This window comes from Esox lucius, chromosome 8, assembly GCF_011004845.1.
Source record: "Esox lucius isolate fEsoLuc1 chromosome 8, fEsoLuc1.pri, whole genome shotgun sequence".
NCBI lineage: Eukaryota > Metazoa > Chordata > Actinopteri > Esociformes > Esocidae > Esox > Esox lucius.
Genome location: NC_047576.1, coordinates 10,061,589 through 10,084,280, shown reverse-complemented (window position 1 = coordinate 10,084,280; position 22,692 = coordinate 10,061,589). Strand labels below are relative to the sequence as shown.

General features: G+C 41.2%; 1 protein-coding gene across 3 annotated transcripts; it reads left to right on the top strand.

The window, feature by feature from the left end:
* Window positions 1-1,001: 1,001 nt before the first annotated feature.
* cers1 (ceramide synthase 1) lies at window positions 1,002-22,690 on the top strand. Of its 3 annotated transcripts, none has more exons than XM_010871460.4 (7): window positions 1,002-2,292; window positions 14,302-14,461; window positions 16,661-16,841; window positions 17,594-17,755; window positions 17,877-18,024; window positions 18,295-18,485; window positions 20,272-22,690. In XM_010871460.4, the coding sequence occupies exons 1-7, from the start codon at window positions 2,038-2,040 to the stop codon at window positions 20,312-20,314; spliced, it is 1,140 nt and encodes a 379-aa protein (XP_010869762.1). In that variant the 5' UTR covers window positions 1,002-2,037; the 3' UTR covers window positions 20,315-22,690. The 3 variants fall into 3 exon arrangements, with proteins under 3 accessions (XP_010869762.1, XP_010869763.1, XP_010869764.1); XM_010871461.5 differs by lacking the exon at window positions 1,002-2,292 and adding an exon at window positions 11,252-13,161; XM_010871462.5 differs by lacking the exon at window positions 1,002-2,292 and adding an exon at window positions 13,212-14,207.
* Window positions 22,691-22,692: the final 2 nt, after the last annotated feature.

Below are 22,692 nucleotides of genomic sequence, written 5' to 3'. Positions count from 1 at the left end.
AGGATAGCCCTGGGGTTTATTAAATCAGGATCAAATCATTTGCTCTTCTTAAGATTGTGAGTAGCAATGACTGGACCAGTAGCTTTAACATTGCAAACTGGTTCCTTCCCGTGACATTATGGTGCCAGGAAAAGTGGGTTTTCTCAAATAGCTTGCTGGGTGTGACAGTTTGTCAGACCACATAGGCTACTCTGAAATATCTAAAATTATACACCCATAGGCCTGTTAATCTTTCAAAGTTCAAGTCAACTATTTTGTTCAGGCCAACTATTAGTTAATAACTTGGCTTCTGGAAAAAATCTAGACATTGTGGTTTTTCTGTAGTTACCTTCAGTGTACAGCCATTTAGAAATGTTGGACAAGATGCAGCCTGGGACTTTAGTAAATAACAATTATTTTAAACCTCCGATTTGTGTTAATATGTTGTTTATGTATAATCTGTAAGTAGGATCATCCCTGGTTTTGATGAAATCCGGCACATATAAATGACACAGTACATCATTTTTTTATATCAGGTATGTGTCTGTCTTACCTTACAAAAATAAGTAGTTTGTCAACAATTTAAATTAAACATTCTAATATGTTCTTATAGTTTAAGTTTAAATTCTATATCGTATAGTTTATAGTTCTATATCGTAAGCATAGCCATGGGAAGTCGGAGTGCTGCAAACCTCCTGTCCCTGAGCACCCCCTGACGATATTTCGAAATTCATTAGTGGTGGGATTTGATCAGCACTTCCTGATCACACCACTCTTCGTGCAGCCATGGATGTTCGCTCAGTAAACACGAAGCAAACAACACAACACAATTCTAACAAGCCGGTTCCTGCTCGACAATGCTGTATATAAATGAGAAAACATTATTTTAAATTATATCCACGGCGTATCCCTACTCTCCATCACACAAGTGTTTGAACGTGTGTGACGGTGGGCTATATGGTGCACTATCGCTTTAAATATATATATATTTAAATTCCCAGCAGTTGAAGAAGATAGCGGACCATATTTAGTCTACGTCATGGCACGTCTGAAATAGAGTTGCGCTCAGAACAGGTGGTGGGCACTGTAATCATGTCTGTAAAAGCTTTTACCATACTTTTATTATTGTAACCGGTTAGATTGCAAGTGTCGTTTGGGATCTTGTTCAACGTTGAATCCGATTAAAAGCGCGAATTTTTGGGTCACTTGTCAAGACACGCAGTTTCAAAAAGACACAGGAAAGGTTGACCGGCGGCAGCCGCACCACAGAGGAAGCCGAACATCGAAGATTACTGCATTCTTGACTTCTATCGGCGTTAATGGACCACTGGTTTCGTATCTGGTAGTAATTAGTTTTGGGTTTTCTAGTTTTTCTAATGAAATTACGAAAATATGTTATATGAGGCGAATAACGGAGATGAGACTTTAACATCACCAGAATTGCATGTGATACCTCGAGTGCACCGCACTCTGTCACATAGCTGTTTATGTAGCCAGATAATAATACTTCCTTGATTTTTTTTCTTTCAACACGAATGTGATTTTACTGATATATATTATTTGATAGAAGATTGACTTGGCTAGCTTGGTAGCCGTTTTAAATGCCGGCCTATTCGGTATGTGTGCTGCGTTTAATTTAGATTGGCTAACAAGATAGCAAAAATGATGTGGTAGATACGCGTAAAAGAATGGCCAAATTGTTAACCAGTATTTACTGGATCATAAATTAAATGTGATGTTAAAGTATAGATAAGTAATTAGCACTGGCTATTAAATAAATCCAGCTGCCAATTACCACAGTTTTTTCTGATCCTATACTCCAATCCATAATTTCTGTACCCATGCAAAATGGGCGCATGTCCTAATTTAGAAAACAAAGAATTAGACTACTTGAGAGGTTAAGCTGCTTAAGTTTTCCGCGTTTTTTGGTTAGCTAGGTGGCTAACATTGCTAGCTTGTAAGCTTAGGGAGCTTGCGGGGCTGCCTCGTGTAAGTAAAAGTCGGTCTGTCCCTAAACCAGGGGCCGTTTTCTAAATCACCGTTTTCCGTGCCGCCAGAATGGACAGTCTCCCCGGGTATGACAGTATGAGCGTAGGGGAAGTGGAACCCATGCCTGGCTATGTGGATCTCATAACTAGAGCGTCTACAGTGATGCTTGGTGCCTTGAGAGATTGTGGCGCTTGTGGTCTAGAGATCTCGAAAAGGACGCTCCTGGATAACGCATATATTACATGGACCGAAATCGGCCTTTTCTTCATCTGCGCAGTTATGTGGACGCAAATACGACGGGGACTAACGGAATGTCTGTTCAAGGTAGATACAACCCTTACTCAGCTTTCTCCAATAGTTTTACATCAACGTACATTTTCACCACACATTACCCTAAATCAGTTCCGTCTGTACTTCTTGGACCATATGCCTTAAACTACATCAGTTCCGTCTGTACTTATGGACCATAAACTGCTTTCCTAATTATAGGGGTCTTTCTACTAGTAAGGCCTGTATGCTTAATATATTTTATGCTTCCTGAATTATTTTTGTCTTTGTTGTAGGAAGAACTTAATAGCGGCAACATTCTAAGCAAGGCCTCAAACTAGTTTGTCTCTTACCGTCTTTGTGTGTGTGTGTGTTTGTGTGTCCATCTTGTAGCCAAGATGAGCATCAGATACATATAGCACATAATTGAGTGATTGAGGCACCCAACGAGAATGTTCACCCCAGGTAACCGCTCTGCAATAGAATGTAAACTCTCAGTATACCAAGACCTGAGCAGTGCCCGGCAAGCAAGTCATCACTGAGAAGATTAAGAACCCAGATATGGAAACCACCGACCTGGCATATGCTGTAGCCTCATTAATCACTGGTGATTGACTTAGGTCCGTAGACAAATTAGGAAATCAATGCATGTAAAATCTGGGTATAACCGTAGCATTGAGACACTGGTTTCCTTGCACTAACCTATTACATCTTGAAAGATAGGGAATACTGCAGAACACTAATCAGCATTTGTACTTATTTTTTTCTCAGACATTTGGTAAGTCCCTATTTTGCATTTATTGGCCTGATACCGATGTACTTCAGAAATTAGAGACGCAGCTGTTAAATACAAATTAACAGACAAAAGACTGAACATAGGTTTATATCAATTTGTCCCAGTGGTGCCTCCAGAGGTTAATTTGGTTATTCACCAAATAATTGGTTCAGAAATAAATCATTAGAAGGTGTTAATAATAATGAGCCTCGATGGAGAACATTCATAATCCAGCGTGGGGCTAATAAAAGATCTCGGGGACTCAGCTCTTTGGAGACATACAGACTCTGACTCACTTGCCCTGTTTGCCTTGACCTCAACGTCGGTCTTCACAGACATATGTGGTTCGAAGCACGTTATTCTGTCTTTATGGTTTTGGAGGAAAACTTCAGTACGTGTTTTTGTAATATCTCAGCCCAGGTGTACATGAACAGAAATATACAATACTAGTCTAAAGTTTGGACACACCTACTCTTTCAAGGGAATTTCTTTATTTTTACTATTTTCCATACTGTAGAGTAATAGAGAAGACATTCAAAACTATGAAATAATACATATTATTGTGGAGGCCAGGTCATCTGATGCAGCACCCCATCACTCTCCTCCTTGGTCAAATAACCCTTAGACAGCCTGGAAGATTATTTTGCGTCATAGTCCTATTAAAAACAAATAATAGTCCCACTTAGCAGAAACCTAATGGGATGGCGTATAGCTGCAAAATGCTGTGGTAGCCATGTTGGTTGAGTGTGCCTTGAAATGTAAATAAATCACAGACAGTGACACCAGCAAATCATCCCCACACCATCACACCTCCTCCTCCTTGCTTCATGGTGGGAACCACATGTGCAGATATTATCCTTTCACCCACTTTGTATCTCACAAACACACAGCGATTGGAACGAAAGATCTGACATTTGGACTCATAAGATTAAAGGACAGAGTTCCTCCGGTCAAATGTCAATTTCTCACGTTTCTTGGCCCCAGCAAGTCTCTTCTTATTAATTTCCTTCATTAGTTGATTATTTGCAGCAATTTGACCATAAAGCCCTGATTCACACAGTCTCCTCTGAACAGTTGATGTTGAGATGTGTCTTTTACTTGAACTGTTTATTTGCAATATGAGGTGCAGTTAAATGTCAGTTTCTGAGGCTGGTAACATTAATGTACCTATCATCTGCAGTAGATGTAACTCTGGTTCTTCCTTTCCTGTTGTGTCCCTCAAAAGAGACAGTTTCATCATAACGCCTGACGGTTTTTGTGACTGCCCTTGAAGAAACATTCAAAGTTGAAAAAGTAGAAATTTTCCACTTTGTCTTAAAGTAATGATGGACTGTCATGTCTCTTTGCTTATTTGAGATGTTCTTGCCATAATATGAACTACTACAGTACAAATGTTGGTATTTTGTTTACAAACCCTACTTTGTCACAAAACAACTGAATGCATTAAGGACGAAATAAATTCCACAAAATAACTTTTAAAAAGTCACCCCATTAACTGAAATGCATTCCAGGTGACTACCTTATGAAGCTGGTTGAGTGAATGTTGGTGTGTGCAGTGCTGTCATCAAGGCAAAGGGTGGATACTTTGAAGAATCTACAATATGAAATGTGTTTTTATTTATTAACACTTTTTTTGTTGCTACATTCCATATGTGTTATTTAATAGATTTGATATCTTCACTTTAATCCTTGAAATGAGTATGTGTCCCAAGTTTTGCCTGGTATTGTATATACTGTACATATGAGTTTCAACAGAAATAAATGATTAGACAGTGTTTGTAATTATCTGTACATCATATGTCAGCCCAGCTGTGAACAGAGAATTCAAGAAATTGACGTTTTTCCCACTTAATCAAGCCTACTATGGATTGATCCTGGATGAGAAACACCTTAAGGAACGAGGGAGTTGGTGTGTTACAGACAGGACCCACAGTCCAATGACTGACTGACTAACTGATTGATCGACTGACTGACTGGCTTGCTGACTGGCTAACGGTGAACCCACCGACGGACTAACTGATCGACATACTGATTTTCTAACTGACTGACTGGCTAACCCTCTAACTGGCCGACTGGTTGACTGATTGAATGACTGACTGGCTAACTGACTGCCAGCCCTTCATGCAGCTACAGTATTCGTTCCCTACAAACCCAACTATGTTGGAAAAACTCTGTGCTACTAATTAGCTATAGAATATAACTAGGACTGGCCCAGAGAGCGTGGCATTGTGTTCAAGTTGGTCTTTATAAAATAACATTGACAGATTTTCAGTATTTCCTCTACTGTATGTTCTCACTGAGCAAAGTTCTTGTCTTGTGAGATTTCTTTGCAACATCTTGCAACACTAAGACTGTAGCAACTTGACATTACACTGCATGTCTTTCAGCTTTATTGAGTCTAGCCATTCCCCTCTGACCTCGCATTAAACGCCATTAACAAGGAGTTTTTTCGCCCACAGAACTGCCATTCACTGAATGTTTTTTTTATCCCACTATTCTCTGTAAACTCAAGAGAAAATCACTGGAGGTCAGCCAATAATTAAACCACAGTCAAAGGTGCTTTGATCAGGCACCTTCCCCAATCTAACATTTGATCAAACAACAGTTAAACTCTTGAACTTGTTTGCATGCTTTGTATATATTGAGTTGCAGATTGCGCTAATGTTCAGATGTAATAAAGTAGTTGGTGAGTGTACATTATATTGTATTTTGTTTTGTTGAAACGAAGCAGTGTACTAAGAAAAATGCTTTATTATTCTGTACAGAAAATCTTATGACTTATTTAAAAACTTTAGCACTTCCCTCTAAGTTATTGAGGCTACCTGACTAATTTTTACCTTACACATTTTATGCTGTCCAATTTGTGATTAAGGGGCTTCATCAAAGTAATTTCCAGGAGACTTGGGGAAAGTTGATGTTGAAATATGTGTCTTCAGAAGCAAAACCACTGACAGGTCTTATCTTGTTGCTTGCTCAGACTGGAAATTTCGACTGCCATCAGCTAGCTAGATGGAGCGCACTAGCGCTCAAGCAGACACTCCGTTATTTTACAGTGTATAGTCACAGTGTATAGTCAGTCTGAGACATTCACTCTTCTTAGCTGGCTTCTCTTACGTGGTCAGGCAAAAGCTATATCTTATATATAGTGCATTTCTTTTGCATGACTGTCTAGGAGGAGTTGCGCGTACTGCATGTGCGCAGCTTAGAGGGAAAATATTTGACTTTAATGTGGAAAAATGCCTTTTATGGACTTTCTTTCTGGAGGATAGAGATGCACACTGTTGCGCTCCGATGTGCAGGAGGCTCAGAGCTGTCAGATAACTTTTGGCTTGGTATTTACAGATGTTATCATTACTCTGTCTTAACTTGATCCCTGCACTGCAGAGGTCAGAGGTGTCCCCTACAACATGGGCTCAGACAATACTGTTGGGATTCTATTCATAGAGTGTATTTCTTTCATGAGACACATAGAATGTTACAAAAAAACATATAAATGCAGAGTTTTCATGCGTGATGACTTATGACAGAGACAATGAAAATGATGTTGAAAGTTGTGAAATTACCATTCAACAAATACCATTAAAATGTCAGAAATACCCATTCAAATTGTAAGACAAAACTACACAACAGAGGTCCTGTGATTACATTCTGGCCATTAAAATCCCCAGAGGTAAATTGCCTCACCTGGGAGACAGCATGGCATCATCAAATTCTGTTATAAATAGCTCTGTGTGTGTCTGGGGAAGACTTCTGTGTCTGTGTGGCTCTTTCAAAATCAACCAGTATAAGACAGTTATTTATTACATTGCATATGGCTTGTGGCACGCTGTTTTTATTTAGAGTAAAACATTTCAGAAAAATAAACATTTAAAATATATCTATACTACACCAAAACTTATATTTTTGTTTTGGGGATCCCCAATTTTTTTAAATAATATATTGGTACAAAAAGTAAGATTTGGTTAGTACAATTCCTTACAGAAACTACATGATGAAAACGAAGAAGCAGTCAAAGCCAAACAATTACAAGGTTCCTCAAATGAACAAATCAGAGGTTCGATACAATAATATTTCCAAGGCATTGAATGTCCCCTGGAGCACAGTAAAGTCGATAATGAAGAAATTTAGGGAATATGGCACAACTGTGAAACTGTCTAGAACAGGTCACCCCAACCAAAAAAAATTAGTATCTGGGCAAACGGGACACTTGTCAGCTAGCAGCAATCCTGTAAATTACATCACCAAATTCTATGCTGATGATGATCTCTGCCAAATCCTCTCTGATTAGTCCAACTTCCTGCTGTTTGTAAAACTGTGCTAAATGAGTCATGAGACTTAGTGTAGTGGAAACATTTTGTCTTGATTGAAAGTCCCAACAGAAAGTCCCAACATTCATACGTGTCGGCATATGAAGCTCGATTAAGTGTAGCAGGTCTCTATGTAGCTTACATGGCTATAATTAATTGAGGTAAGAAGATGCAGCTTCAAAATATATTTTTACAAAACACAAAATGACACAAAGCAGTAAGGAACTCCTTTATTGTGATTTCTATAGATTGCCTATTTGTCTTTCCCCTGGCAAGCTGGAATATGAAGCCTTAAGCAAAATGTTGTTTCACTCTACTGTTTGCGTGGCAAACCAATATGAAGAAAACAGCATATTGCGGCTGTGAAATTAGGCAGCTGTAACCACAACAACAAGGCTACTCTTTGATAATAGAGAGAGGGTGAAGAACATCAGAGCCATAGTCTGAGAGAGTTGTGAAAATATACGCGGTAACTACTACTGTGAGTTGCTGGGAATAAGAGTATTAGCTAAAAAATGTAATACAAGTGTAGACTCGAATAGATACCCCGGAAGTTGACAATGGGTTCCACTCTTTCCATGCTCTTTAAAGTTACGACTATAGTTTAGCCCAATGCTTTTCAGTAATCCCGGTTTGTGTTACTCTATCAGACGATCCTCAGTTAGAACTGTTGGTTAGCATAGCAACCAGCTAGATAGCTCCACATTAGTTACCCATCTGTTTCACAATAACAGCCAATGACGCCCCAACACAAAGGCAGCTATAAGCTTAGGCTTCGCCCCCAACACACACACACACACACCGCTCCTCGTCATGGCTAAGTCTCCTTCATCTTGTCAGAGATTTACCCAGGGTATGCAAGTCTATAACAACTTATCCCTATAGTGTCATTTGGACTAAGCAGCGCTAATAGAATCAACACTAATCAGCCAGCTTCTTCTTTAGTTCGTATATGAGTGCCCTCCCAGCTTGGCCGGGCAGGCTATGATGTGCTAATTACAGTGACCTCATAAACTGAGGGAGTCTGGCTTTATATCCCCTCTTAGTGTTGCCATTTTCTTGCCTGTTGCGTTATGGACGACACACATATGCCTGCATATACTCAACATGTTTGAATAATTGAGAAAATGATTTCTATATGTTTTGCTGCTAAATAACAGATGACCACCACTCTCTGTTGACCCGTGGCTTTTAAACTGGCACTTCCTGTTTAGTGTGGTATGGCGTTGTATTACGATGCTGACTTAGCTGGTGGAAAAGACAAGATTCTTCCTCATAAAACCACTGCCAAAGAAGAAAGGATCACCAATAAGAAAAACTCAGTATTACTGTTTTATTTCTTTAGACCTTTATAGATCATATTACCACAGATCACAAGTTGACTATCACAAGTTGATTAGAAATGGTGATGAATAAAGCTGTCATGTTACTGTGTATTGTCAGAATTTTAGGTTGGGGACAGTTAATTGACAATATGAAATACACTATTATCCGCACACACGGAAAAACATAGGCTGGTCCAGGGGTACTTTACACTGGACCTGCAAGCCAGTTCCACTCGAAGCCACAGTTTTTTCATAGCAACCCTCTAATCAGGGAAAATGTGTACACTGTTTCAGATCGAGCATTCAAAAGGTAACTTTTTAGTTTTGTACACTAACTGTTACTTCAATAAAACAAATTTAGTGTAAAAAACTAAAGTTAACTGTTGAATGCTCAATCTGAAACAGTGGAAAAAATAGGACGAAAAATAACAGGGATGAAATGGTGTGAAGATTGAGTCATGCTGAGGCATCAATTTTGCCGAGGCATCAGACAGACTGCTAAAATGCTTGACACTGAGTGGATCAACTTCTCTCCAGACGAACTGACCATTAGTTTGAGATGTGTCCGTCTTAAACCATTAAGAGAGTGTGTGTGCATTAGTGTGCGGTAGTCAGGTTATGTGCCAAAGAGTGTCTGTGTGTGCGCGTCAGTGTGTGTATATAATCTCAGCTTAATAATTTATCACAAACTAAGAACTCTTTATATTTGCGCTTCAATAAAGTGCTGTATCTTGATGTTACTGTGTTGGGTGAAGGAAGGGCTGTCTTGGTGTGGCCGTTACAGCAGAGATGGAGGTTGCCTTTTAAAGGCCTAGTTATTTGATGAGACACTGTGGTTGAGGTTGAAAGAGTCTATGGTTAGATGTTTGACAGATGTTTGATTTGGAGACAATGGAAATAAAATAATGAATAAAGCTTACATGGTAGTGTTTCACATAAGGTGAATCAAATGCTTCATGTTCTGCTGCAGCTTGGGAGAGTGGATGCTGTTTGACTGTTGTCTAGGGAGCATAGTTTGTTCAGTATCGTGCGTGATTCGTGATAATGGTGTTTTGTCATTTTCTAGTGTAGCAGGGGTGTATCATGTTTCTCGTCCAAAGTGTGTGTTATAGCCTTATAAGTGGATTTTGCGGTTCTCCATTGAACTTGGTTTTCTAGTCTTGGGCCAGGCTTAATCTGTGTCCCTGAAATCAACCCTTTGTGTTTAAGTGTGTCCTCTGTAATGTTATATACAGGCTTAATATTGAATGTAAAACCAGATGCAATCTTTTAATATGATGTGTCTATTGTGACTAATGTGTGTTGTTGTGTGTGTGTGTGATGTCTCACTTTGTTTTAATATATTCCTCTGCTTTTGGATCCATCCAGTCTGGTCAGTTTTGATTTGTGTGTTGGTACTGGGATTAGCCTATATTAAGTACTGGGGAATTAGCCATGCATTTCCCATTATGCTTAGTAGTGTTTGGGAAAAGACATTGACTGACCTTCTGAGATGGATTTGATGACTCAGTGATGGAAGGAGCCTTGGAATGGAACTGAATGACGTTGAGGAAGTGGCGATGGGAGTTCAGATGGAGGATTACTGGTTCTGTGAGGATTGGGAGAAGAACAAACAGTGTTCCTGCTCAAGTCCCACACAGAGGGAAGAGGAAGAATAATAAATGGACAGGCGGGGAGAAGGAGGTGGAGAGAAAAGAGTGATGGAAGGGGAGAGAGAAGGGGAAAGAAAGGGAGAGAGGGAGGAGGTTGACAGAGAATGGAAGGGAGTGAGGGAGGAGGTTGACAGAGAATGGAATGGAGGGAGGAAGGATGTTGAGCGATAAAGGGATAGGAAGGGATTAATTGGTCAATTAATTTGCATAAAATGGCCACTATCTCTCATGTACAGATTAAACTGTGAGAATATGTCAGGGCTCACATTATTAAGTGAATTATTGGGACATCGGCAGTGCCTCAACATCAAATCTCAGTAATGTTTACATGATATGTTAATTAAGTATCATCTCAATCACCCACAGAGATAGAAGATTATTATTATTTGTATTTGCTTTATTGCCTTTACAAACGGTTCAGCCGATGCCACTGGGGTATACCTATCCTCTTTAATATGCAGAACACTTTGATGTAAAAAAAACATGTGAACACCGACGTTACCAACAGCAGTGAATACATGCGCAGTGCAGAAAGTGGCACAACGTTGTGTATCCTTTTGCTCAGATCAGAGCTGTACTAGCAAATATATTTTCATCCAGCCAATGTAGTGTGTGATTGTATAAGTAGCTATATTTGTAGCTAATGCAAGCGAACATTACATACTTGTGTAGCTGGTAATAGCGCTAGGTTTAACTCGCTAGTGGTTTGCGACTTCAGTGCACTTTAATAGTTATCTATGCAAGACAGGTACTTGTTTTGTTTTTGTGTCGTTCATTCGAACCTTTGACAGCGGATTACTACAACATGATCACTTGCTTCATTCCCGGTCCTCCAGCTCAGTTCTCCGATCAACTTCTATGTGCATTCGCAGAGACAAATAGATCAAGGCAGGAACATCATAAAGACATGTTTATAACTGATAATTGAACGCAGACTATAATAATTAATATAGTTAGTTGATTACTGATACCATGAAAAAGATGAAAACAAGCACGGAGCCGCTGCCTTTGCCTGAGTAAAAAGACTTGTGAACGACTGTCTTGGTCAGTTTTATCGTTCAATTGAACGGTTGTTTCGTTCATTTGAACGACTGGCAGCGGAGATCTACCCAACCACGGCATATGCTGTTAGTTTTGCGTTCGTAAAGAAAAATAGACCAAGACAATAACCAAACAAAGATCTGTTTGTAACAGATATTTGGACACATGGTAGGTCTAAAATAATTCAAGTGGTAGTTGATTTTTTATTGTAATGATAAACCCAGATAACATCATATACTGAGCCTTTGCCTAAGTAAAAAGACTCGTGAACGACTGACTTGGTCAGTTGTTTCGTTCATTTGAACGTCTGCCAGCGGAGTTCTACCCCGACCGCTGGCTTCCAGCTCAGTAGACTACGCTCCGTCTAACAGCTGTTAGTTTGACGTTCATTAAGAAAAGTTGATCTAGAAAGTCGCGTCCTGAATACGTTTGCAACAAATAATTGGATGCATAGCCTACAGTAAATAATGTAGTATTTTATTTTTGATAGAGAAGACACGTAAACGGCATTATGATGATGAGCATTCTCATCATAATTATTGACTCAAATGAACGAAATTACTCAAAAGAATCCAACCTTTTACTCTGAGTCAGTAGAAATAGTCGAACTTCCCATCACTAGCAGGCACCCAACCCACCACAAGGAGTCGCTATAGCGTGACATGACAGGGCAACCCTGTCCGACATTGTTTGTACGCTGCTATCAGGATTGAACTGGAACACCCTGGGTCTAGAAAATGTTTAGGCATTTCTAAAAATCTGGTAAGAAATCTGTCCTCAAGCACTGCCCCAGAAGGCTTGTTTTTTAACATAGTTTTTTTCTACTTAATCACTGACATCTTAGAGAAGACAGGAAGGAATTAATGTACATCCATGGATGGTTTGCAAAACATGGTTCTGTAGGGGATCAGTGTGCAGTTTCAGGTGAGTAGACCGATGTCTAATGTTATGTTGCTACTGATGCCACAATAAGTATACTGACTCAGCATAAAAACTACTAAGAGACAAATTTGGGTGGAAGAAAAAGCTCTGCGTAGTGTTTCACATCATTTGTTATTGACATGCACAGGATGATATCTATGTATCATGCATTTTTTGGCTGGTGGGGAATAGGGTAGAGAGACACTTTAGGTTCAGGTTTAGGGTGTGGGTTGTGGGGGACAGGGAACCATAGGGCACCCGGAAAGACACAAGATTGAGGCACAGATGAGATGGCTGCAGATGGGTGCAGAGTGCCTGAGTGTGCTTTCACCCTTGGTGCGGAATAACGGAGTTACAAAGAGACCAGCAGGAGGGGCGGTGGATGGAGAGGAGGCATCGACTGGGGGAAGGTCAGAGATTGGTGGTGGTGTCAGCTTGTGGGGATTCTGGACCAGTCGGAAGCTGTTGGTGTTGGTTTTGTCTGGGGATATGTCAGTGACCAGAGCTTTGCAGTCCAGTTGGAACATTCATCCCACTACTGTTTTTCTTTGATTTTGAGCGAGGCAGAGGGGTGACACGGAGATCTGGTTGAAGGGAGGGCACCGCTGGGATATTCTGGCAGCAACAGCTAACAGCATCAATCAGTTGCCATGGCAATAGTTTATTGTGCAGTTTCTCTCTTTCTGTTTCGCCTGCCCTCTCCCTTTCTCCATGTCTCCCCTTTTAATGGAGAAAGGGACCATAGGAAAAGAGTGACACTGACAGTTTTACCATGAGGTTAGAGCAGAGGAACAGTGCCTGCAAGGATCTCCCTTGTTTCTGCAGCATCAGCCGAAAACCCAGGGGGAAGCCATTACCTTGATTCCAGTTAGGAAAATATGGAGTCATCAAGAAGATGCAAGTGTGTGAGTTAATGCACGCACACACTCACAGCCACACACACCAGAATGTAGAATCCGGCGACTAAGGAGGGATGGCACAAAAAGCGGAGGTCTGATCATGAATGAATTAGAGATGTGCTCAGCCCGTACATTGGCTATGTAGTGTGTTAATGGCAGCTGCTCGTGGGGTGACGATGTGGCCTGATTGTGTTGCAGTCACTCTAACCTGGGAGCGGACAGGCTTGCAGTGGAGTAGTCTGAACTGACAGCTGGCTTCTAGGAACCAACGTCACAGGCAGGGGTGCTGTGGGAGTGGTTAGGGTTAGGTCTGAGGCGGGCGGTGATATCCTGCTGGATGGGATGCACGTCAGTCACGTAGGACAGGCTGTGGGGACCTATCAGGGGGCGAAGATGTAAATCACGTGACAACATGCTGCACATCACTGTGGCAGTGATCGGGGTACTCTCTCCGCCTTCTTTCCTTCCTGCTCTCTCTCTCTCTTTCTCCATTTCGCTCCCTTTGTCCTGTGCCCCCTGGTGTATCTTTTGCACCCAGTGCATCTGAAAAAGAGGAAATGAACATAGAAAGATGGTTTGTTTCTGCTGCACTTATCACATTGGCATAGACATATGACCCAGGCCTGGTCCTACTGTTAACCAGTGATTGAAATGTATCGGCAACCACTTTCACTTGTAAAATCTCTGGTTACAACCGGAGCTCAAGGCATACTTGGTGTGGGTCGGGCCTGTCACACCGAGAGGCACAGCTCTTCTGTCATGTGGAAAGATAAGGAGCAGGAGTTTGGTTTCTTATCTGGGACACGGGCCAACAGATCGTCTGCTGACCTAGTGTTGGGCCGGGTTTATCGAGACACAGGAAGGCGTGGGGGATGTTTCGCGTGAGAGTCTGCGCACACTCACACTGCCTCTTTCTGACTTCCTGTATTTTTTTGCCTGCTTAGCAGACTATAAATGGACCGAGAAGCACAAGAAGACATGTTCCGTCTTATGTTTGAAACCATGTGTTCATTGGGTTTCATGTGTGTGAACTTCATCAAGGGGCGTATATGGTAGAGCACTAATATGTACAGGTGGGGTCAAATAATTTGGGACTCACTGCAATGAGAAATATAATAAAACAATTGTTTACATTGTGTGTTGCAGCCATTTGCACAATGGTGTGGCCTCCAGCCACAAGACACCGACAAGATGCCAGAGAGCGCATGGAAGCTGGTCTTCTACACCATGTCCTGGTCCTATAGCACCTACCTGCTTTTCTTCACCAACTACAACTTTTTCCACAACCCACCCTCCGTATTCTATGGTAAGACATAGTACATGAGACAAGGTAAAAAAAATCATTATATGAACATAATGTATATAAGTTAAGTGGGTAATACATCAGTAGTGGTCTACAGCTAGCTCCAGTTCTAGAAAAGGCAGGTAACATACAAACCTATACTTAAATAAGCGAGGCATTCCAACCTTAATATAGCGCAGGGTTATTCCCTACAAAGTCCAGAGTCAGCCTCCACTACGAGGTCCACAGCCAGCTGGGATTCTGATGTACCTCATCATTAATTGCACCCACCTGGTGTCCCAAGTCTAAACAAGTTCCTGTTTAGAGGGTTGTAATAGAACTGGCTTTTAGGTCCAGATTTGAATACCACTGATAAAGAGCTGTAGAGCCATCAGGAGGCTTCTAATGGTATTTAAAAAAAGAAGCCATATTTGTGTTTTGAGACATTTGCATTTGGTATGTGCACAAAGTTAAGCCCACATGGCATGTCTAAACTTTGGTCGTGACCATATACAACCTAATACCATCCTAAAATGAGTCCTAAATTGTCCTTCCTTTATGGCATTCTTTCCAATTCCATCCCACTTTTATGTCTCAATCTCTATAGCTTTAATAGATGTGTTCTGTTGTTCTTTAAAAGGCTCTGCACTTTTGTAAAAACGTTCACATTGAGAGTCGTCATTCAGCCTTTTCAGGGTAATGTGGCTCTGCTCTTAGTTCTCAGAGAGAGAGAGGGGGGCCTTAGCTCTGGTAGAAAAAGACAAGGAGGGGGGAGAGAGGCTCCTATTCCTATAGAACTTTAATGTACTTTGCATCTCTTCTTCCATTGCCTCTATGTTCTCAATGTTTAATGATGGAACGTTTGATCAATAAACATTACAGCCTGTAACCTTATCTCATGGGGACTAAAGTTGGCCCAAATTTCCAGAGAGAAACTTTCCATTAAATATAACCTTAAGGGGAAGATGACCCATGTCCTAAAATGCCTGCAAAACCTGACATCCCTGCTGCCCCCACATCTGGTGTTCCACAGGAGGCCACCTAGTATAACCAAACAGAACAGCTGCCCCCCCAGATCTAAAAACAAAACATTCATTCTGAGCTCATAGCCAGTTACACCGTCTTGTAGGATCAAGAAAACCAAGTAATAACGTTATATTTTGATGTTAACGTTGTCTCCCCTCTGAACTTGACCTTAACCGACTGGGATTTGTGTGTGTGTGTGTTAGGGCTTCCGTTAGCCGGCTATAGCTGACTTTAGATTTTTTTTAGTAGGTAGAATTATCGACTGTTGACCAAAAAATTCCCCAAACTTCCTCACAAGGGACTTCAATGAAGTAACGTAACTGACAAAAACTGTCAAAGATTGCCTTAATTATGCCGATTAACAGTGTGCCCACGGAGATCGGATTCTCCAAAACGAATGAAGATGGACTCAAGTTCCTGTCATCACGAGGAAGATGTAAACACGCTAATGCAGGTTGCGCGAAGGATTTGGGCAGTTTCGATTTCCCAACGGCAGTACAGTGGATCACTCGACAACGTGATAAGAGGCAGACACGGGCATGCTCTGCTGATAAGCCAAACTAGTGCACGACGAACCACTCGCAGTCTCCGGTTGCGAGCGTTTCATAACACCAGATGCGCTAATGTCCAGTTCGCAAAACTTGGCCGATTGCCGGGTCTGGTGCCGCCTCTGGTTTTGAGGCAATTGTTGAATTGATTCTCAACTTGGCAAAATGACTGCCTCTGCAGTTGTAGACCAAATGAATTACATTGGCCTACACAAGTGGCTCGGTTTTGTTAATAATTAGATTGATTAAAAATATTCAAACAGCCTGTATGCATAACTGTGTAGGCTATAGGTGTATTAAAACATTGTGTTAATTAATGTTCATGAAAACATTTATGATTTAGCAGTGTAAATGCAGTGGCAAATGTTTTTCTCTTCAATCAAAACCTGTCATGTTATAAGAACATAGTTTCCTAGGTCTTGGCAAACATTGAGAACAGAACTCGTAGCATTGTAATCAGTTTATAGTGCCGCAGGCTAAATGTGCCTGTGCAATTCTCAAATGTCCAAGAAAATAAAATGCTACACATTTTCCAGCCCCAACATATCCCAATGGAAGCCCTGGTGTGTTGTTTGTCCATGTCAACATGTGTGTATGTGGTGTCAGTGTTTGTTTTCTCCAACCCTCTCATGTCTTCTCTGTCCCCCAGACTGGAAGAGTGGCATGATGGTGCCCATGGACATTGCCATTGCCTACCTGATACAGGGCAGCTTCTACGGACACTCCATCTATGCCACAGTGTACATGGACGCCTGGAGGAAGGACTCCACCGTAATGGTGGTGCACCATGTTATCACCCTGGCTCTCATTACCTTCTCCTATGCTTTCAGGTAAATAACCACACCCTTCCTGTCTGGTAGCCCCAAGTCTATCAGGTAGCTAACCACACCCTTCCTGTCTGGTAGCCCCGAATCTATCAGGTAGCTAACCACACCCTTCCTGTCTGGTAGCCCCGAATCTATCAGGTAGCTAACCACACCCTTCCTGTCTGGTAGCCCCGAATCTATCAGGTAGCTAACCACACCCTTCCTGTCTGGTAGCCCCGAATCTATCAGGTAGCTAACCACACCCTTCCTGTCTGGTAGCCCCGAATCTATCAGGTAGCTAACCACACCCTTCCTGTCTGGTAGCCCCGAATCTATCAGGTAGCTAACCACACCCTTCCTGTCTGGTAGCCCCGAATCTATCAGGTAGCTAACCACACCCTTCCTGTCTGGTAGCTCCAAGTCTATCAGGTCCCGAGTCGGGGAAACGCTGTCAAACTTTTAAGCTGTGTAATCTGTCTATTACATACCTTTCACCAGTAGTTTTAAATTATATTTGAATGTAGTGTCAAATTATGACTTGTAGTATAAGAATGCCATTGGTTCAAAAGCCACTAGCTTATTTTATGTTAACAGCTTGTTTTTATTTACTAGTGTTATTTGAAATCAACGTCCACCATACCAACTTTAATAATATTTTCACGTCAATCCGTGTCATTGACAAAGAGTCCCATTGCACCATCTCGTTATCAAAGCCGCTGTTCCTAATCATTATTTTTGTACTGACGCTGAGCTCCACCCCCACTATCTCCTCTCAGGTTCCACAACATTGGGTTGCTGGTGCTGTTCTTACATGACATCAATGACGTCCAGCTGGAGTTCACCAAGCTCAATGTTTATTTCAAGACCCGGGGAGGGGGCTACTACCCTATCCATGACATCCTGTCCAGTATGGGCTTTGTCAGCTTCAGCATCACTTGGTGAGGGACAAGAAAACACACACACACACACACACAAACCAGGACACATGTCCTGATTGATCACAGTGGTGATGGAATGGATCAGAATAATACTGTTCTTTGTTGTTTCCATCCTGTGAAGGTTTTGGTTTCGTCTCTACTGGTTTCCTCTGAAGGTTCTGTACGCCACCTGTGTGTCAAGCCTCCAATCCGTCCCAAACATTCCCTTCTACTTCTTCTTTAATTTCCTACTGTTAATGCTCCTCTGCATGAATATCTACTGGTTTTTGGTGAGTAGAAAACATACTAGTAACATACTGTTTTCCAGGACGTAGCCAAAATGTAGCATAGTAAGAATTCAGTGGAACAACTTCAGTTGGCATCTGGCAGAAGAAAATTGTAACCCAACTTTAATTTTGTAAATACATGAAATTGCTGTGCATTCACAATTTTTAAAGCTTTTAAAGTTAATTTGAAAGTTTAGGGGATGTTAGGTGGAAGACGTGTCACCCTTCTCTTCTATCAAGTAACTCTGACTTTTGACCTTCCTCTCCCCACAGTTTATAGTGGCGTTGTTGGCTAAAGTGCTGACAGGGCAGATGAATGACGTGAAAGACCTGAGGGAGTATGAGGGTGAGGAGGGAGCCCAGAGGGCCCTGCTCAAAGCCTCAGAGCAACAACAACAGAGTGAAGAGGCAGGACATCTCAACCATTCTGCTGAAAATCAGCCACTTACCAACTCCACTGAACGGTGAGAAAAACATCCAGTCACAGAAACACACACATAACATACTTTTTTAACTTAAAAAAATATATGTTTACTAAGCCAAGCCTTAACCTAAACCCAAAAGCTTGTCCATAACCCTACACCAAATTTTTACTCTAACCCTTAATCCCTAACTCAGACCCTGAACCTTATCTTTGAAACACAGAAGTCCTGCATAGTTTGTTCAACTACATGATAGCTCCTCCAGTGCAGTTGTTTTAGCCAGATGACTGTCTCTATCTAAAGGTAATTTGGACTTCCTTTTGTGTAGACAAGACAGTAGATCCACAAACCTGGCCTGTTTTCTGTTCTGGCACTTTTTTTAGTAGGAAAGCTTATTTTATTGTAGGGTTCCGTTTGTTTCCTAGGTGGAACGTTAACTACAGCACACGCAATCTTCAAAATATTGCACCCAGTTTGAGCGCTGCCTTTCTCAACCCTGATACGTCAACATATCCAATGATGAAAATAAAAAAGTGAATTAATGCTGTTAGTTATCTCACACATCCCACTCCGGACAGTCTTGTGTTTACATGCAGAATGTGTTCAGGGGAGATTACCCTCAACACTTAAGAAAAACACTGTTCTGCTGAGGCAGCCAACCAACTGATCCTGCTCTGCACTAGTCTGGTCAAATGTATTCTCTCCCTCGCCACCTCCCTTTCTGCCACATCAAAGGGTTAATAGAAGCTAGTCCAGGGGATTGAGTTCGGTCTTTTCTTTGGACCAGGTTGACTGCAGACAAGCATTTATAACACTGTGGCCAAAGGCCACAGCAACGAGATCCAGAAGCTGAATGTCCCACATTGGCCCAGTCAAAGCCCTGATCTCAGGCCCATTGAGAACCTGTGACACTATTTGAAAATGCTGTCCCACGTGTTGTCCCACCAACCTGAACAACGTGGGAGCAAATCTGCCTAGAAAACCGGGACAAAACCACTCCGACACTGTGATACATACTTACTAAAATACTTTTATTGTGACAAATCCTTGAAAGGACCAAGCTAGGGGGGAGTGCATCATTTGTAATTCAGTGAATTGAGAGAATTGATCAGTAGTCTGAATACTGACACTGTAAATGTAGGAATAAGCCCCCGTCAGTAGATATGTGGTACAAGTGATGAGCACCGTTATTCAAAGTCAACCAAAAAATATGAAAATACTTGTGCACCTTCAAAAGTCCCTGGCTATGACCAAAAAGCCCATGGTCCCGGAGCCCATCCTAATGATGCCAGTTGTGTATAAATACAGCTCTGGAAGAAATTAAGAGACCACCTCACCTTTTTCTTTCCTTTCCAAAAACGTAACCCCTCTGTTCCTCACTCAAAACCTTCCTTTTCGACTTTTTTTGGAAAGGAAAGAGAAAGGTGCAGTGGTCTCTTTAATTCTTTCCAGAGCTGTATGTACTTCCTATATACACTTACACGCACGGAGACACACACACACACAGTCAGTATGTTGTGGACATCAGGATTGCGTCCCTCTATACCTACAATGAACCTGTAATCACACCAGGCTCCTCATAAAAGGATGTGCCACTGCTTTAGCCTCAGCAGATCTGACAAGTGTGGCCTTGGCTTGTGTAATGGACCAATAAACAGGATCAAAGGGTGGCCCGTGAGATCATGTGGTATGGCCTGTCCCTGGTTTATCTGGCGGCCTTGAACACCGGTGATATCCTTTCGGTATGATCACGTGTGCGTGTGCTGATCATCTTGTCCAATTTTCTTCCCTCCCCTCCTCCCCTCCTCCCCTCCTCCCCTCCTCACAGGAGGCAAGTCCAAAATGGGATCAACAAGGAGAAGCATCTATAACGGCTCCTCTAGCCCCACCTCCTGGCACTTCACTCTGAATGCAAGCGTGCTTGACGAGCTAGATTGATTCAGACTTAGGTCTAAATGAGTTGAGGGGTCTCACAAAAAAACAAAAAAACAAACACACGACACACCATTTAGTTAAACAAACAATCATATTTCAGTTGTTATTTTACTTAATTGTTGTTTTGTATTATTTTTTTTATCATGTAGATAATGTATCTGTTATTTCTTATAACCTTTGTCTTATATTTACATTACATTTTTAGCAAAAAAAAAAAAAAAAGGTGTCAATTATGTGAATGTCCTCTTGTGTAGCCTAGCAGGGCATTTAGAACTAAGCTCTAACAAACACTCACATGGGAATGTTGAGCTATTGATTTCTAGGCATCTAGTCTCATTACAAAATAGCTTATGTGCTTCCTGTTGCAGGACTGAAGCATTCTCACAGTAACCATGCGAACGCTCCTCTAGAATAGAGAGCTGGCTCTATGTTTTTGAATAGGTTATTTTAATTAGATCGTTCCAATAAAATTAAAAAAAGCCTAGTGGCTCTTTTCAGTTTCTAACCCTCGTTCCAGGAGTGAAGGCTAAACTATGGGAAGTATTGCGTCGTAATTGCATCGTGTCACCTACATGGGTTTGAGAGTTTGCATGTAATGGGCTGGTTTTGTTTTACGTGCATGTACTGACATATCACTGCACAGTGTGGTAGTAACCATAGAGACATTCCCCAGCCTGACCTGTGTTGTTCGACAAGCCACATTGGTGTAGTATTGATGTGTGCTTTAAATGTGAATCACACATACTGATTTTTAAGGGAAACATTTCACTCTCTCCTTATTTATTTTTTCTTGCTTTCAATGACTAGGTGTTGGATATTTGAGTTCCTGTATGGACAGTGTATTGTCAGATTTCTGGTTTTGTGACATCTGTTGTTGCACTTAAATGAAGGCATTTAAGCTGATCGCTGGTTAATGACAGCTGATGTAGCTGAAATTGATTGACTAGGTTGAGCGTCATCCTTATGATTTTGTTTAAAGATAATCTTGATAACCAATATGGCTATTTTTATCAGGATGTTAGGGAAAAAAAAGAGCAAATGGCCTGTGTAAAAGATGATCTCTTGAAAAACATATGCACATATGATATTCAGAAACACATTACATGGTTTTGTAATATGCAATGGAGTGATATAAAAAAAAAAACACAAAGAAAAAATACAAATGATAATCTTTACATTCATCAGCGAGCAGAACACATCTTAAATATGTGACGTCATTCAAGCCGACACCCCCAAACAAACCCTGGTTCAGCCTCATTTGGACTCGAATGTGCTCCTGGTTGAGTGCCTTTGGGCTGCACCACTTAGGCTTTCTTTGCTGTGATGGGGGGGGTGCTGTCCTTTACGATCAAATTCAAGCTCATTTGTTATGAAGACCAGCGTGCTTGTGCTTGAACGGGTGAACAGATGTTGGCAGATGTGTCTATAATTGTGGATGTGTCTTCCAGTCCTCAGTAATGGATGCCACCAGCGCCTGAGATTACCTTGCTTTTTTCATTTTACATTCAAATATTTTTTCTTTTCATCAACTTTCTGAACTGCTGCTGTTTCCGAGGACACTTTGTAATCCCACTGTGTCCCTTCTTTCAAAACGTTTTGTTTGCACAGATGGGTGGGGTGCCCAGATGTCTACCATAGTACTGTCTACAAAGGATGTGCACTCTTTCCTGATCTGGCTGTCCTCCACCACCAAAAACCTTTTTGGATTTGTGCGGTAAAACAGTAAATGTAAATGTTTAAAACACAGTGACCAACCCTACAAAAACATGGTTAAAAGATATAGTGATAGCAGTCAGTTTAAGTTCTCAGACAAATTTGGTGATACTGTTTCACCACCGTTGAATATGACAGTCCAGTGAAGGTTCAGTATGAGTGTGGAAACTCTGTGGAAAAATAACACTATGCATTTCTTTTGATAGCTGTATTAATGCTTTAAGAATGTGCCAAAAATGTTTCTCTCTCAGATGTTTTCTGATGAAAGATCTGGGTGGAGGACAGGAAGAAAGGGTTTAGTGAATAAAGTCACAGCTTTGAGTATTTAACTAATTGCACTGTAACTTATTGGTATTTCTTTTTTTTTAAATTGTTTATTGGAATGAGAACGCACCGTGAATTTGAGGACATTTTTCATTTCTGGACATAGAATCAAATGATGTATGAGGTTGTGTAACAAATAGATTTTAGGTAAATGGAATAACATCTTGGACCACTGACAGCCTCTAAAGTGAATTTCCCCACTTTTGAAAGTTTCAATCTGATGACTTGGCTATGGTACTTTTTGTAATAAAACACATTTTAATAATTTCATTCAACC